Genomic DNA, 16,952 nt, shown 5'->3' with positions numbered 1-16,952 from the left:
TGGATGCTTAAAATTGGGTATATGTTAGTTTACTTCAGTTTGTTTAATTCATGCATGGGACATGGCATAATTCCAAAAATAGAAAAGACCTATTTAAAGGAAATCTTCAGCCCCTTCTAGTTTGCAAATGATGGCGTTAAGTTGGTTATAAATGTCCGTTTGAATGGGTTTCAAATCTAACAGGTGTGTATTGATTGATGAGATTTTCAGTGACTTTGCTTTTGATGAATTGGTCATTTGACTAATTGTGTGTTGAACTGGCTTTCGGTGACTGATATTTACATAGGTAGGTTTATTTCTGTGTGTGTGTGTGTGTGTGTGTGTGTGTGTGTGTGTGTTTGTGGCTGGGGGGGGGGGCCTGGGTTGTGTGTGTGTGTGTGTGTGTGTGTATGTTTGTGGCTAGGGAGGGGGGCATCTGGAGGATAAGAGGAATAAGACTGCCAGATCATGAAGTGTTTTCATATAATGTCAAATTTAGGAGATTGGCTTTTATTCTGGAAGTGTGGTGAGCCACTGATAGGGTTTTAAGTACTGAAGTAACTTCATATTAAGGCTTTGGAATATTTGGAAAATGGCTTCAAGGTGCTAGGTGGAGATAGAGCAGAAGTGTTAAAACAAAAAGATTGAGAGACTTTGCAGTAATTCCAGAAAAAGGTGATGGAAACGTGAATAAAGGCTCTTGACAGTGTGAACTGGGATTAATAGATGGACTCAGGAGTACCATATTTACAATGTAGGATTTAGAGGACTTGGCTTTTGAATGAGTGTGGGTGAGGACTTAATTGAGTGACTAATGTCATTCATTGAGATAAGTAACACAGTAGAAGAAAAATAGGAAAGTTGGGAAAGGTAATGACTTTAGATTTGGTAGATTTGGTCATATCTAGTTTGAGAATCAGATTTTTAGGAGGCAATTTCATATTAGTGATCTGAATTTCTAAAGTAATTGATTTAGAGAAAACATATAGATATGAGGGGGTCCCCAAGTCCACCCCAGCTTTGATGGTTTTCTGAGAGGATTCATAGGACTCAGCATATAATCATAATTCCAGCTATGATTGATAATAGAAAAAAAGATACGAAACAAAATTGACATTGGAAAACGGCACATTTGGTGAAGTTTGGATGATACCAAGCATAAGCTTCTAAGTCTTTTCTCATGGTAGACTCTACTTAATTTCTTCAGCATCAAATTGTGTCAGACACGCTCATATGAAGCATTGTCTACCAGGTAAGCTTACTAAAGACTCTGCTCATTTTTTAAAATTGGAGATTGATCAGGAAGGCACCCTCTGCCACCACATACTGTATTCCAGACTCCCAGAAGGAAAGAAGGTGTTCAGCGTAAAACACATTGTTTGTACAAACAGTTTGTCTACAGTGTGCCCCTCTTATCCATTCTTGGAATGGTAGGAACCATCCTGAAATACAAGTCAAGCAGGGTCTAACCTTGTATGCAGTGCAGGTCTTTCTAATTACAGATATCTTGCCATGTTATGAACTTGTTATGAACTTGAGCCACAGTTATGAACTGGCTTTTATCCACATCTGTCCTTCATCTTTTTCTCATCAAAAGCTTAATTCTTTCTTGAACTTAGGTCCTAGCTGCTCTTGCCTCTTGGACTCTTTTCTAACAACTATCTTTTCTCTCTTTTATAGTCAAACTCTTCATTTCTACTGGCTTCTTCCCATAACACTTAAGCATGACCATATCCTTCCAACCTGAAAAAGGATTCGGTCTTAACTCCAAGATCCCCTATATCAGCTCTTCTCTCTCTCTCTCTTTCTCTCTCTCTTTTTCTGCACAGCCAGCCTTCCGCATGACCATATCCTTCCAACCTGAAAAAGGATTCAGTCTTAACTCCAAGATCCCCTATATCAGCTTCTCTCTCTCTCTTTCTCTCTCTCTCTCTTTTTCTGCACAGCCAGCCTTCTTGAAAATGAAAATTATACTAGGCTGACCCTACTTTTTTAGTTCTCATTCCTTTTTAATTATAGTCTGATTTTATTCTCCAAACACCTCTTAAATTGATCTTTTCAAGGTCAACGACAACTTCCTTATTACCAAACCTAACAATTATCACTACTTATCTCACTAGTGGCTTCTTTTTATTTGAGAATTAGAATGAGAGGGCACTTACCACAAGTAGGTAGATACAAAAGAAAGGAGAGACTATTTGAAATCTCTGCTTCTAAGTTTATGACATGAAGATGTGGTACATATATACAGTGGGATATTGCTCAGCCGTAAGAAAAGATGAAATACTGCCTTTTGCAACAATATGGATGGATCTTAAGATTATTATGCTAAGTGAAATAAGTCAGACAGAAAAAGTTGAGAACTATATGATTTCACTCATATGTGGGATATAAAACTGAAAGCTACAAATGAACAAGACAAAGACTCGTGGACATGGGCAACAGTTTAGTGGTTACCAGAGGGAAGCGGGCAGGGGAGAAGGTAGATAAAAGTAAAGGGGGTCAAATATATGGTGATGGAAGGAAATTTAACTTTGGGTAGTGAACATACAATGAAATATACATATATATTGAACTGTACACTTGAAACTTATTTTATTAACCAATGTCACCTCAATAAATTTATTTTTTAAAAAAGAAATATTTGCTTGTAGAAATTGAAGGAGGTAGGATGGAGACTCATAGGAGAGTCACTGGGTACAGTGGAGGTTGGAGATCATTTTTTATTGTGACAGTTTTTTAAATTATGAGGTTTTTCTTTATAATTTTTTAGTAATTCTAGTATCTGAAATAGAAATGAAGGCTTGATCCAGTTTGTATTTTGCTGGCTAGGTAGAAAGAAAAGACTTTAAGGCAAGAGAAGTGAGGATATTGGCAAGTTTTTAAAGTCATGGCTACAGAATGTTTGCATCTTTCACTATTAAATGTGAAGTATGTATTTATTTTTGTTAATTGACACCAACATTATAACAGTATTTATTTAATTGTCAGACTATAAATACTTTCAGTTTTTCCTAGAATGTGCCATAGTTAAAATGTAATTGGGGAGACTGAGCTTCAGTGGCCTGGAAAGATACTATTCTAAATATTCTAAATATTTTTCCTAAATATCTTTCCAGTGTGTTTTTACAGCCTTGAGTAATTTTTAATAATTGGACTTGTAGGCTGAAAATTTCTATAATAAGTTATTTTATTAGGTAACTACAGCAGTTCAGCAGTGTGTTCAGTACTTTGAATTATGTGAGACCATGAAAGCTGATGAGATTTGGGGACATTCAAAGCATTTTGGTAAGTATGGCTTTCTCTGTTATATACTTTAAAAAATGGTACATTTTATTAATAAAAAATAATTTAGTAATAACTTTTATATTTTAATAGTTGTTAGTAACATGATAGATTAGATCACTTTGCTGATGTAAAATATTTTTACAAATTTTAAAGATATACCATAATAATGGCTTTTTATAACAATAAATGTCTCATCATATTGATTCTTACTAAATGTAGTTCTTCAATTCATCCTAGAGTATATACTCTGGTGTGTTACACTGCAATAATATGTGCTCACTTTTTCTTCTAATATATTAGTCATTTAATCATCACTTATAAATTTTAATGGGAAGAAAATATCTGCAAAATATTATTTTATTATTGGACAACCCACCCTGCTCTGTGTTTCTTCTCTATTTATCTTTAGTTTGAGCTAAAAATAGCCTAGATGTTTCATAATCTGGCCCTAATTGCTCTATTCACTCTTATCTCTAGTTATTGATGAAAGTGAATCTTACAGTCAAGATTCTTCTGTATACCACTGTCTGTACACTTTTGTTATTCCTACTCCTACTGCTCCAATCTGTAACCCTCTACGCTAATGTGTAAATTACTTATTGTGAAAAAAATACAATTTATTTTAAATTTCAAGAAGAATTTTCCGCCTATTCTGAATTTTTATTGTTCTTTACTTACATCTCATAACCAGTCAGATTAATTATGTATTTATCATTCTGTTATTTTATGTAGCTTCTCTAAGCAAAGAGTGAGTTCTCTGAGAATATTTTATTTATTTCTGGGTAAATTTTTTTATCTAATCTCAGTGATAAAAATGGTTAAAGGCCAATAATTAATGGGTTTTGAAAGCTAGTGTTTTGTAGTAGAGGAGAAAGTGCAGAAGCCAGAATTTATTCTTTGAAAGGGAGAAAAATATTGGAAGAAAAAGGATAGGTAAGTTTATGAAAATTTATTTATAAATTTATAGGTTTTTCTAATTTCTTGATATTAAAATGTTTTTATCTAGCTTTTTGGTTTGTTTGTTTCCTTCCCTATCACTTTACAAACCCTTCAGGGCTTTTCTTTTTCCCTTTCTCCTCAGGGCGCTTCACTGGCATTATTCTAATTCTTTCAAAAGTTTTGCTCATTTTTCTTTCCAAGTTTTCTGCCTGCAGTTTTCCAGCTTTACATCATTTCAGTCTTCCATCTTCTCTGGTCCTCAGGAAATTAAGCAGAGAGCGTTTGCGACATAAATCGATAGTTTACATACATGTTTTTCTAATCTCAGCTGTTCTCTTTGTGTTGTTTTGGGATCCTCTTAGATGTTCTTTCTCCAGTGTCCCATAATAGCTATTGCAAGCCTTCACCGGTTTCATAAAGCTCCCTACCTTCCCCTTGCCCACTTTTCTCTTAAGAAGAGACCTTGCTTCCTACTTCATTAAGAAAAATAGAACTTTTCAGATATGAATTCCCCAAATGTCCTGCTTCTATACATACAAATGCATGCTTATATACCATTTTTAATATCCCCTTTGGTCCTTCTGTTCCACATTGATCTCCTTGTTCTCGATTTTGTTTCCATCTGGTATTCTTTGTGTTTTTGTTTTGTTTTGTTTTTTTTTTAGAACCAGCACATTGCTTTACTTGTTACTGTGTCTCCTTTTCTATTGTTGTCTTCCCCTGCATCCTCTAAAACTACTTATATATCTTATATATACACAATTGAGCAAGTTCACATGTACTTTACCTCTCTGCTTCCTTTAGAGAAAATTCTTTTAGGTATTCTGTATACACCCAGGCCCCATTTTTTTTTTTTTTTTTTTATTATCTCTTATTCACTTTTCAACTGAGAAATGCGACTTCTGTTTCTGCCACTCCATGACCTTCCCATTATCAACTTTCCCTTTTTTTTGTCCTCATTTTATTGCATTTACCTCTGTTGATACTTTTCCTCCTCTTCCTTGTACCATTGTTTCTTAGATTTCCTCATTCTCATCTAACACATTCTTAGTCACTTGAAGGCTCTTTTCTGTATAAATTTGTACTCACAAAGGTTTTGGCCTTTGTTATTTTCTCACCTTAGTCCACCTGTTCTCTCTTGGGGGAGCTCGTTCATTTGCATGGTTTCAAATATTATATGTTAAATGTATATGGTGACTCTGAGATATTTAAGTCTACACTCCTTTCCTGAATTCTAGACCCATGTATTCATGTCATACTTAGCATAAATATTTGGATGCTTTATGGAGGACTGATATCACTTTATTCTCTTTCTAGACCTGTTTTCCCCCTTTTAGAATCACTTAAATAGAAGGAAAATTCCTTATGTACACTGATACTTGAATTACGAATTTGATAATTTTCTTACTCTTTCATGGTCCACATGTAGTCCTGTCTAAGACACATTGATTTTATTTTCTTAAAGATTTATTTTTATCTATCTTCTCTTCATTCTTTTTGCTGATGCATTTGTTCATGATTTCTTTGATGAGTCTTATTACAAGCCATGACCTTCCATCCACCTTTTATAAAAGTTGCCATCACAGTTTTACACATGCATCTTTTGACTGTTACTTTCCTGCTTAAAACCCTTTAACTTTGTCCCAGTAAAGCTTATATTCCTTCTGCAGTTAAATTTTCCATGTTCTGCCTTTATACTCTCTAGCCTCTTATCTCTCTCACGTGTCCAACCCATTCTCTGTTCATCCCTGACCATTTGCCATACTCTGAATTGAAAGCCTAGTTTCATGCTTCTTATTGGTTTTTGACACCAGTAAATAGTTCAAGGTCTTGTGTAAGACAGATACTCAATAGATCTTGAATGTATGGATGATGAATGGTGAATGGTATATGTTAGAAGATTTTTATTTCTTAGAAATTCTAATTTCATTTGCTAACATGGTTATAAATATGGTCTTTTGTAACATTGATTTTTAATTGGTAAAATTAAATACTAACAAATGTTTTCTATTGATTTCCTTTCTCCCTTGATTTACTCTTGAAGTCTATCTCGATAACAGAAGATAACTCTGACAATCTTAGAGTATTTGTTTTAAAATGAGCACTGTATGCATATGGCACTTTTCTGATAGTTAAATTTTATAATGAATGCTTTCCCCTAGAGATTTAGGTGTTAAATAGGAGAAAGGAAAAATATTGTTTGTTTGTTTTTTAAATTTACACCAAGTGTCCCCATTATGGACTGCAAACTTGTTTAATGTTCAGAAAGGAATGAAGACAGGTACTATAAAACATAATGGCATTAAAATAAACGTAATTGTTTGTGTCTCTCTTAAGGGAACAAACAGAAAACTTTCTACTACTCAGGACAAGAATTACAATATATTTATTTCATCCACTCACTGTGCCTTTTGGGAAGATTATTAATCTATACACATGGCAGAAAGCTATTTCCCATAAAGCTGAAGAATAGAAAAGGTACGTATAATTAGAATAAATGAAGCTGTTCAGATATGATAAGATTTTTGTACTATAAATTATTGGAACTTGGAGATTTTGCATTGTCTCTTCTAGAGTACTTAGCAATATACCTATTAGTCTATTGATGGCTTGTATACCTTGAAGTGTTACATTTTTTTTCTTCTTCAGCATATGCTTTTCCTTCATGTGTAGGTTTTATTTTATTTTATTATTATTTTTTTTAATCCAGGTTTTAATGCTTACCTTATTTCTCTCTGCCTTTCAAAATCCTAGACATACTGAGTGATCCAGATCTGGATTTAGAACTAGAAAACTTTATTTAAATTCTAGTTCCCTATGAACTAGCTGTTATCTTTTGGGCAAATCACTTAACTGTTATTTCATTTTCTTTATCTATAGAAGTGAAATAATGATATCACTGATACTGGGATCACAGAATTTTGGGGTTGATTACAAACATGAGGTTTGAGAATACTGTTTTATAAACTGCAAAGCCCTGTGCCATTTGATATTTTACTATCTTATTGTTACCCTAAATCCATTTTTAAAGTTTTCTCTATCAAACTTTAGCACATGCTTTTAGTTTCTTCTTTGCCTCCCTTCAAACTTTAAGTCTATCCTAGGAATATAGAATCAAATCAGCAAACTTTTTCTGTAATGTGCCAGATAGTAAATATTTTGGGCCACATACTGTTTCTGTTGCATATTCTCTGTGTGTATGTGTGTGCACACATGCTCACGTATGCAAAAAAGAGTTACCATAGCAGGCCCGAGACTGCCATCTTGCATCGTTAGACCTTGGATGGCAGCTAGGAGCTTGGATATCTATTCCCAGAACAGATAGGAGTGGCTCACTTTGCCTAAACTCTTTGTATACACTACGTGGTTTATGTTGAATACCTGCTTTCCTTCTGGGTGTCTGGAATCCTGGTTATGTGTTAGGCAAAGGTGCTTATGCAATCAATCTTGTGAGGCTGCTTAGTAAATCCTTGAATTTGGGAATGGTTTAGGGGATATCTGACACATTTTACATATCTTTAAAAATTAAAAAAAAATATATTCTTAGCTTGTGAGCTTTATAAAATTAGACTATAATGGCTATAGTTTGCCAGCCCTGTTACAGAGTTATCTTCATTTTGAACACTTTTTTTTGTACTGTTTTTTTAGTTGTTTTATGTACCTGCATCTTTTCTCCTTAGTTAGGCTGATTGTGAGCTCCTTGAGAAAAGAAAGTTTTTTATGCTCTTCTCTTGTATTTCCCACGTTAGTGTAATTCTAGGTGTAATGAGCACTCAATAGAGAATTGCCTTTCAAGAAAAGAGCTGTCATTTTATAGGATATTGTTAAACTTTCCAGGAGTAGAAAAATTAACATATACTTGTGATGTTATTGCAGGTATTTAACTGTTTATATGTCTGTCATCTGTAATTTAGCACTTTATGTTGACTTTTAACATATATATTTTGACCTATCAAATATTGCAGGTCATCTCTAAACTCAGTTTTGAAAGATCTATTCTACTGTATTAGCATAGGTCAACATTTACCTTTAAATTTCACATGTGCTTTCACTAGAATCTTTTTATGTGAAGATTCTGTGGCAGGGATTGGTAAACTATACTCCATAGGCCAACTCTGGTACACTGTTTTGTATGGGTTGTGAGTCAGGAATGGTTTTTATATTCTTAAATTATTTGAAAAATTTAAAGGAGAATATTTTGTGATATATGGAAAATATATGAATATCAATTTGGTGTACATAAAGTCTTATTGGAAAATGGCCACAATTGTTTATTCGCATATTATCTATGGCTGCCTTAGTACTACAACATCAGAATGATTTATGAAAAAAAATGGCCACAAAGTCTAAAATAGTTACTGTCTGGTCCAGAAAAAGGTTTTGACCTGTGTTCTACAGTGCTATATAGATAACTTAGCTGGACAAACATGTTAAGCTGAATTGCGTTACTCTAATTGAATAAAATCAAACAGTCCTGATCAGATTCATAGATCTGCCTATGGTAGGTTTGTATTAAGTGATTGATCCACCATAATTGGTAAAACTGCACTTTCACATGGCGCCTGCTACATCACTTACCTTGCCACCTTTTAATTTAGTATGTCTAATTTGTTCTGGAATCTTCTGTCTTGGATTATTAGCCCCTTTCTCCTTGATTGTACCACAGTCGCTGTGAAAACAGAATTGGGGCATGGAAGCTCAGTTAAATTTTTCTAAGTTGTAAGGCTGTGCTAGAAAATAATTTTTTTTTCTTTTTCCTTTTTTGCAGATTCAGTATCGCTTACAGATCTTCTGGTACTGTTTACTCAACTTATTTATTACGCACCAAGTTGTCCGAAGATAACATCAGCTCCACGTTTAGGTAATTCTGCTTCTATTTTAAATAGAGAAATAGAAAACATCTAAAAATATTCAAATATTCTATTTTCTAGATGTTTTGAGTGACCTAGTTTAGTAGAGACATTTCATAAAAGGCAGTACTATTGGTAACAAATTACATTGGTCCTGGAAGTAAACCATGAAATTTAAATTTGTTCATTGATGTTTTAAGATGTTCCTAATCTACTGATTTTTTATTTAGAATTAATTTTGCTGAGAATTTTAATGTTCTTTATTAAGATCAAGATTTTCTTAATTAAGAAATGCTATTAAGGGAAGTTCGATTGATAGTAATCAATGTAATCTTTCTTGCTATTCTTTATCCTTTATGTTTTCCTCGTTATTTTGATTAGCTTGCTTGTTTCAGCTCACATCCAAAACTTTAGGATCTCCACTTACTGAAGAATAAAGCCAAAAAAAAAAAAAAAAAAGAAGTTTTTCAGTAAAATGCTTTTTAGTGTTTAAAAAGTGTTGTAAATATTAACATTTAAAAGATAACATAATTTTTTCTTTGAATATTAATAAAAATTTCAAAGTGAAATATTTTAACAAAACATCCCCATAATCTCTAGACTCATAGTGTCCTAAACCTGGAAGTTACCCTAGAAATGCTGGCATAAATTCTGAGAGGAACTCAAGTGAATCACAGAAAAAAAGTGGTTTGGGCCTTATATTAGAGCTATGATAATACATCTATCAATTGGTAGGTTTTATCTATGCAGTCATAACAGCTTAGTAGTCCTAACGATGGCTTTCAGACTTCTTTCTGCCTTTACAGCATTTACATGTATAAATTACTAGGTGGGGTTCCTCTGCTATATATTCCTACAATATACTGTGCTTTCTTAATGAGAAAAATTTTCCTTCTTTGTTATAATTACTTGTTAGAGTCTTGGTTTACCACCTACTGGATTGTTTTTTGTCTTATTTACTTTTGTCTACAGTGCTTAGACAGTGTCTGGCACATCGTAGGTACTCAAATATAGTAGATAATTGGATGATTGAATGAATGGCCATATGCTCATCGATAATCTCTCTCATTGCAAATGGTTTCTCACCAGAGCTGTTTGAAAAAAAAATTACTTAATTTTATTTCTATTTCTTTTTGTCACATATTGACTTGAAGTCTTAGTATATTCATGGATTATCAAATATTGTAACATAAATTTAGAACTTTGATGTTATTTTAGTGTCGTATCTTACTAAGACAACATCGTTAACCTTTGGTTCCTCAGTCTCTTCATGTAAAACACTATATTTTCTGAGATTATTATGTCAAATAATTTGAAAATACATTAATTTATGAAACTAAAAATATTACATTTATTTTAATGACCATTCCTATTGTTACATTTTAGTGTGTTTGTGTTTTCCTGTATATATTTTAAAAGAAAATCTTAAAAATGCTCATTCATTTCATTGGTTTTATGGTATCACAAGAAGTATACTAGTATATAAGAAAGTTTCTCTTCTCCTCTGCTTTTTTTTGGCCATTATTTTGTCTTAATCACTCTAATTTTCTACCACGATCAACACTTGAATACATTTAAGGAAAATAAAAGTGAATATTATATATAATAATAAAAGCGAAAGTAAGTATTTGCTAAGGAGAGAAAGGTTATAAATTTGCTTCATACGACATCCTCACTGTCAAGCAGTGGTTTAGTGTCAAACTGTAAATGATCTTATATTGTTGTCTTTTGACATTCATTTGTTACTTATTCACTTTTAACTTGAAGATATATTAAGCTAATTGATATCTAAGTTTTCGGTTATAATTTGGTAATACCTCATCCTTTGGGCATTGAGTTGTGTGATTTTTAAAGCATTTAACCTTGTTGATGAACTTTCTGGAATAGCAATAGCTAACCTATAGGTAAAAGATATATTAAGTACTTAATATTTAAAGTTTTAGTTAAAAAAAATTTACTTCTTGCTGTACAGAGAATTACGCTCCCGCAAGTATGGTGACTGAAGTTCTGCGCATACTCTGTGATCACAAAGAATGTGCAATTGAATGCTTATATAACAACACTGTTGTTGAGGCACTTCTTCAGCCTGTGCATAATTTAATGAAAGGAACTAAGGTTGGTATTATTTACTAAAGAGAAGAAGGCTCTTATTAGGGTATTAGTGAATATTCAGTAGGACTTTATTTCTAAATTTTATGTATTTGAAATATTTTATTACACCATCTTTCTACATATGAACATATTTTATTCAAAGATTTTTTATTTTTTATTAAATTATAGTTTATGCAGTCAGTTGATTTATTAGTTATGACTGTGGGAGAAAAATACACATAACATCTTAAAAATTTTTTTTCTAGTTAGGCTTAGCTATGCTGATTGTAAGGACTGAGAAAAGTTATTCTATTAAGAAGCTATTTGCCTTGTAAGTCTAATAAACCTTGTGAATGTTATGTTATTTGTTTTAGTGGAAATTTTATAGCCTTTGGAAATATTATTGTTTTGAAGAGTTAAAGAGTTATATGAAGAACTAGTATAACTTGAGGAAAAAAGCTTATAGACATCCCAATTCTAAACATATGTATGTCTCTCTATAGTTTGTACGGTATATTTCCTCACATTATATAATTCAGTCCTCACAACTGAGGTGCAAAGAAGTGACTTTGTAAAGGTCAGATATTTAATGGAATTGATACAACTACTAGTGCTGCTGTCTAAGATATCCTTCCACTTCTATTACTTAAGCTTCTGGAGAATGACTTAAAGCTTATCAGTAAGCTAAGGCATTTTGCCTACAGGTTTTATTGGTTTCATCTCCTTTCCACACCTATTCCTTAATGCACTGAGCAACTGCTCACCTATTCATGTATTCATTATTCATTATTCATTCAGAAAACATTAAGCATGTATATGAATATGGTATGAAGTATGGAATTCTGGGAAATTAAAGGAGTATAATAATAAATTATTTTGATGACTTATAGTTAACCTTAGTAAAACAAATTAAGTAGAGAAGAAACAAATAGAATACCTAATACAGCTTAATATAATAGAATGCCATAAATAGTATTGTGAAATATAATCATAACGTTCTTTTTGTTGTGGCAATATAACTTCATTAAACTATACTACTACCCTTGAATTTTAGTCTGTGCTATGTTAGCATGTCATAAAATCGTATAATTTGTTATATTTTTAATATACAGTCTGCTTCAAATTGCTCTGAAACAGCTTTAATTCATATAGCTGATATTTTGGCAAGAATTGCATCCATAGAAGAAGGACTTACCTTACTTCTTTATGGAGAAAATATGAACTCTTCTGAAGAAAAATGGTATGTGTTTGTTTTTAATAATTTGTAGAATTTTTACCATCTTTTCTCAATCTAATTCAAAGTTTCCAAAATGTCATGCTATATGTCAATGAAAATCTGGATAGCTATTCTACGTAGAGTCAGGTTTCCTGACCAGCCACTAATAATGTGTTAGATTATCTTTAGAAAGTTGAAGGAGTATTCAGGATTGTGGACTATACAGGCAGAGCAGGCTTTGATATCTGTAATTCAAAAATGAGAATAGGAAGTTTCACTCTAGATGGGATATTTTTGCTCCCTTAGACTTTTCTATTTTAAGATCCCAAAGCCACACATAACTGATTCAAGTCAAACCTCAAAAATGGCACACAAGGGAAAAGCTGACTACTTCCTCATCTTCCTCTGTACCCTTACGTGATTCCATCTCCTGGCTCAGCCAACAGTCACATTTTGGCTCTGCTTCTAGACTTCTCTGCAGTTTTGACGATGTATCAAACATATGTTCATATTCATAGAATTTTTATTCTCTTTATAAAAATTGTATCATATACATTACTCTGCAGTTTTTATGTGTAATCATGAGCATCTTCCTAGGTAAATACAGAATGAAACACTATTCCTAACAATTCCATTACACTTTTTGATATGACTTTACCTTAATTTATTCAGACTTTCCCTCAACTAATGGATATCAGGTAGTGTCTTGTATTTTGCCTCGTAAATAATGCCGTAATAAATGTTCTTTTACTTTATTCTGTTATATGACTGATTACATTAATTGATTTTTGAATATTAAACCAGGCTTGCATACCTGGAATAAAACCCATTTGGCTGTGGCATATAATTACTTTTATACATTGTTGGATTTGATTTGTTAATATTTGTTGAGAATTTTTGAGTCTATGTTCATGAGAGATCAGTTTGTAGTTTTTGTAATATCTTTTTCTGATCTCGATATTGTAATGCTGACCTTATAGTGAATTAGGAAGTACTCCTCTACCTTTTGGAAGAGATTGTAGAGAATTAGTATAATTTCTTCCTTTAAATATTTGATGGAATTTACTAGTGAACCTATTTGGGCTTGATATTTTCTGTTTTGGAAGATTATTAATTGATTCAGTTTCTTTAAAAGATGTCAATTATATCCAGTTGATTGATGTTGGTGTTCAGTTCAGCTATGTCTTTACTGGTTGTCTTCATGCTGGATCTGTCAATTATTGATAGAGGGTTATTGAAATCTTCAGCTATATTAGTGAATTCATCTGTTTCTCCCTGCAGTTCTTCTCTTCCTCCTTGCAGTTGTATCAGTTTTTGCTTCATGTATTTTGACACTGTTAGTTACATACACATTAAGGATTGTTGTGTCTTTTTGGAAAACTGACCTCTTTTTTATTATGCAATGCCCCTCTTTGATAATTTTTCTTGCTATGAAGTCTACTCTGTCTAAAATTAATATAGCTACTCCAGCTTTCTTTTGATTGTCAGCATGGTGTATCTTTCTCCATCCTTTTACTTTTGATAACTCTTTGTCTTTATATTTAAAGAGGGCTTTTATAGACAACATATAATTGGGTCTTTTTAAAAAGAACTATTTGACAGCCTGTCTTTTAATTAACATATATATAGTTGACATTAGAGTGATTATTGATATAGTTCAATATCTACCATATTTATTACTGTTTTCTACTTGTTGCCCTTGTTCACTCTCTTTTTTTTTTTCTTCTATTCCTTTTCTGCCTTATTTTATTTATTATTCCATCATATATGTGTGTTAATCTGTTTACATCTGAGAACATTTTGTCCTTCTGGTAATAGTCACACAGGACCGAGGTCTTTAAATGGTTCACCATTTAATCTTCGCAGTAGCTAAGCAGGGCAGGGGAGCTCTGTGGGCATCTTCATTATATAGATGGAGACATTGAGGCTTGGATTTCCTTTAGTATAAGGGGAGTGATTTTTTTTCATTTCTTTCTTTCTGTTTATTTTTGACTTATTTCACACTAATTATTATTATTTTTTTTGCCTACAAAAATAACACATTTCCTGGCAGTGAGCTTGGGAAGGAGGGAGGTGGCAACAGTAATTAAGTTGAACAGCAGCTTAGAATGAGGTTTAGGTGCAGGAGCCCTGGTTCAGACCACTTGAGTTTGTATCTCAGCTCCACCACTCAGCCATTGCACTTCTCTGGGCCTGAATGTCCTCACCTTTGAATTAGCGATAATCAGCACTACTGTCTTCACAGGGCTGTTGAAACTTTAAACATGTTACCATGTGTTGAGGCACTAAAAGCTAGCTTTTAGTGTGCACACATAGCATGTGCCTTATAGAAAGTGGGCTGGTGCTGTGTGTGGTGTTTTTTTCAAGTATCTAACAGATTTTGTGGAAGGTAAACTTTCTGAAATCCCACCTATCTCAGGTGGAATAAATACATTTGCATAGTTGGCTGATAGCTTGGTTGGGTGGAGACCAAAGACAGGGTTACATTGTCTGTCTTCCCGCCTGCGCTATTATCAAGTCCCATGTCTGAGTTTCTTCTTTTCCAGGAGGCTTTTTTGCCTCTGAAAGTTTCTAAGCCTGATGTTTCATGAGTGTTAACTTGTTGTAGGCCTTTTTAACATTTTTTGGGCTTTAGCTGGACAATTTTAGGCTGAAGACTTAAATCCCTTGGCACAGAGGACTTTGCTTCTATTGGGTGTTTGATCATTTCTCTGCTTCTGCTTTCTTTTTCTTGTGCTACTGTGAATTGGATGCCGAATTCCCAGGAGTGAGCCTCTGGGTCCCTTAGCTTTTCCCTCATAGTTCTGCTTTTCAGTCTCTTTGTTTTGCACATAGAAGATGTTTTTGAATTTGCTTTGATAATCATTTTTACTTTCTAAGAGGTCTTATTCTTGGTTTGGTATTTTTCATACTTGTCAAATGGGCTGGGTTTTCCTGCCTTGGGGAGTACATGTCTCACTGCCAGAGCCCAGGACCAGTGGGGGAGGGCCCCTCCTCCAGAATGCTGACTCCAGCCCCTCCGACTCCCTGTCTAGTCAGGTGCCACGTGGCTGTTCTTAGCTGTGCCTGGCTTCCAACTCTGAGCCTCTCAGGCTTCCCTTCTCCAGAACAACACTGTCCAACAGAGCTTTATGTTATGATGGAGCATTCTGTATCTGCATTGTTCAGTAACGGTACCACTAGCCACCTGTGGCTGTTGAGCACTTGAAATATGATTAGCGTGACCAAACTAAGTCATGAATTTTATTTGATTTCAATTTAAAAAGTAAATGTGGCTAGTAGCTATAATATTTAACACTCTAGAGAATAAACCTTTAGTCTTCTACCAGGATGAGAAAGGGTTGTGGAATGGGAGACTTAGACCACGCCTCCTGTTTGCAGCCTCACCCATGTCCTGCCCTTGGCAGTCCTGGTGTCTCAGACTATTGGACTTGGGCTTTGCCTGAGTTCTGCAGCTCAGCTTCTCCTGGGCTGCTTCCCAGTTCCTATGTTTCTCGCTGCTGCTTTCTACCTTTAAGTCACTGCCAACATCTTTTGGCTACTGTTTCTTCTCTTCTTTTTCATTGTGGGTTTATATCTCTATTTCTTGACCCTTTAAAAAATGTTTGTTCCTGTGGCTTGCAGGGAAGGTGCTAAGTTAAGCATGTGGTTTTACTGCCATGATCAATCTGCTTTCTTGGTTATCTGTTTTTGCTTAATGGCTGTGATATATTTCCATATCTCTCAGTGCGGTAGTTAGCTGTTCTCATCTATTCTCAGAGTTCTCTGCTTTCCTCTGAGGTCAGCTTTTCTATGTTATTTGGTCTTTTCGTATTGCTGGTTCTGTTCATATTTAAGACAAAATGGATGTAGATGACGATTCCTCCACTTATATTTTTTAGTAAGTTAGAGAGTTTCCAGCTAGACATTTTCTGAACAGGATTCCGATTGGCAACTTTTATATCTCATAGATTCTACCAGATAATTTTCCCCTGTTTTAGGATTTTTAACTTCTTGCTGGCAGTGTATGAAAAGCATGGAGTGCCTTTTTTTCATATTTTGTCAGGACTACGCATTCAGTTTGAAAAAGTTTTGGCAACCTAATGGGTGAAAGATCTAGTTTGGATCAATATTGATCTGACTCTTTTTGAATTTGAGCATCTCATTGCTCCTACAGAGATACGATTATTCATTATTTCCGTTTCCTAATCATAATATCCTTCTCATATTAGTTATCCATTTTTTAGTTTGATTTTTCATTGACTAAAAGTTTTATATGCATACAGTAAACATGTAAAGCTTGTTATAAAAAGCAGCAATTCCTTTCTTGTTCCAGGGGTAACTACTTTGGGCTGCTTTCGATGTTTTCTTTCGATTTTCCTTCTATATCATTGATATTATAATACCTTTCGATTTTAGTTTAAGGCATTATCTATTGAGTTTTTACAATGATTTATCTGTTCTCATTACTCCATCTACCCATATACACACACCTGGCCTCCCCAGTTCCCCACCAATTTGTGCAATATAATTGAACAACAGCTTGGTTAGTCATACTATAGCCACCTTATGATCAATCTTCAGAGCCCAGCCATGTGATTACTTTTCTT

The 16,952-nt window shown here is 33.7% G+C and overlaps 1 protein-coding gene across 5 annotated transcripts in view; it reads left to right on the top strand.

Annotated features, from left to right (window-relative positions):
* The window catches only part of TBC1D32 (TBC1 domain family member 32), a 166,590-nt gene that overhangs the window by 39,568 nt on the left and 110,070 nt on the right, over positions 1-16,952 (top strand). For all 5 annotated transcript variants that reach the window (XM_015600132.2, XM_025042417.1, XM_006926130.3 and 2 more), the window contains 5 exons: positions 3,177-3,267; positions 6,544-6,684; positions 8,975-9,067; positions 11,029-11,171; positions 12,260-12,387. In XM_015600132.2, the coding sequence (XP_015455618.1) occupies positions 3,177-3,267; positions 6,544-6,684; positions 8,975-9,067; positions 11,029-11,171; positions 12,260-12,387 (596 nt within the window). The remainder of the gene's footprint in view (positions 1-3,176; positions 3,268-6,543; positions 6,685-8,974; positions 9,068-11,028; positions 11,172-12,259; positions 12,388-16,952) is intronic.

The sequence above is a fragment of the Pteropus alecto genome, unplaced genomic scaffold (genome assembly GCF_000325575.1).
Source record: "Pteropus alecto unplaced genomic scaffold, ASM32557v1 scaffold79, whole genome shotgun sequence".
In the NCBI taxonomy this organism is placed as follows: Eukaryota; Metazoa; Chordata; class Mammalia; order Chiroptera; family Pteropodidae; genus Pteropus; species Pteropus alecto.
Note: the sequence above shows the minus strand (reverse complement) of the source record. Positions and strands in the feature narration are given on the sequence as shown.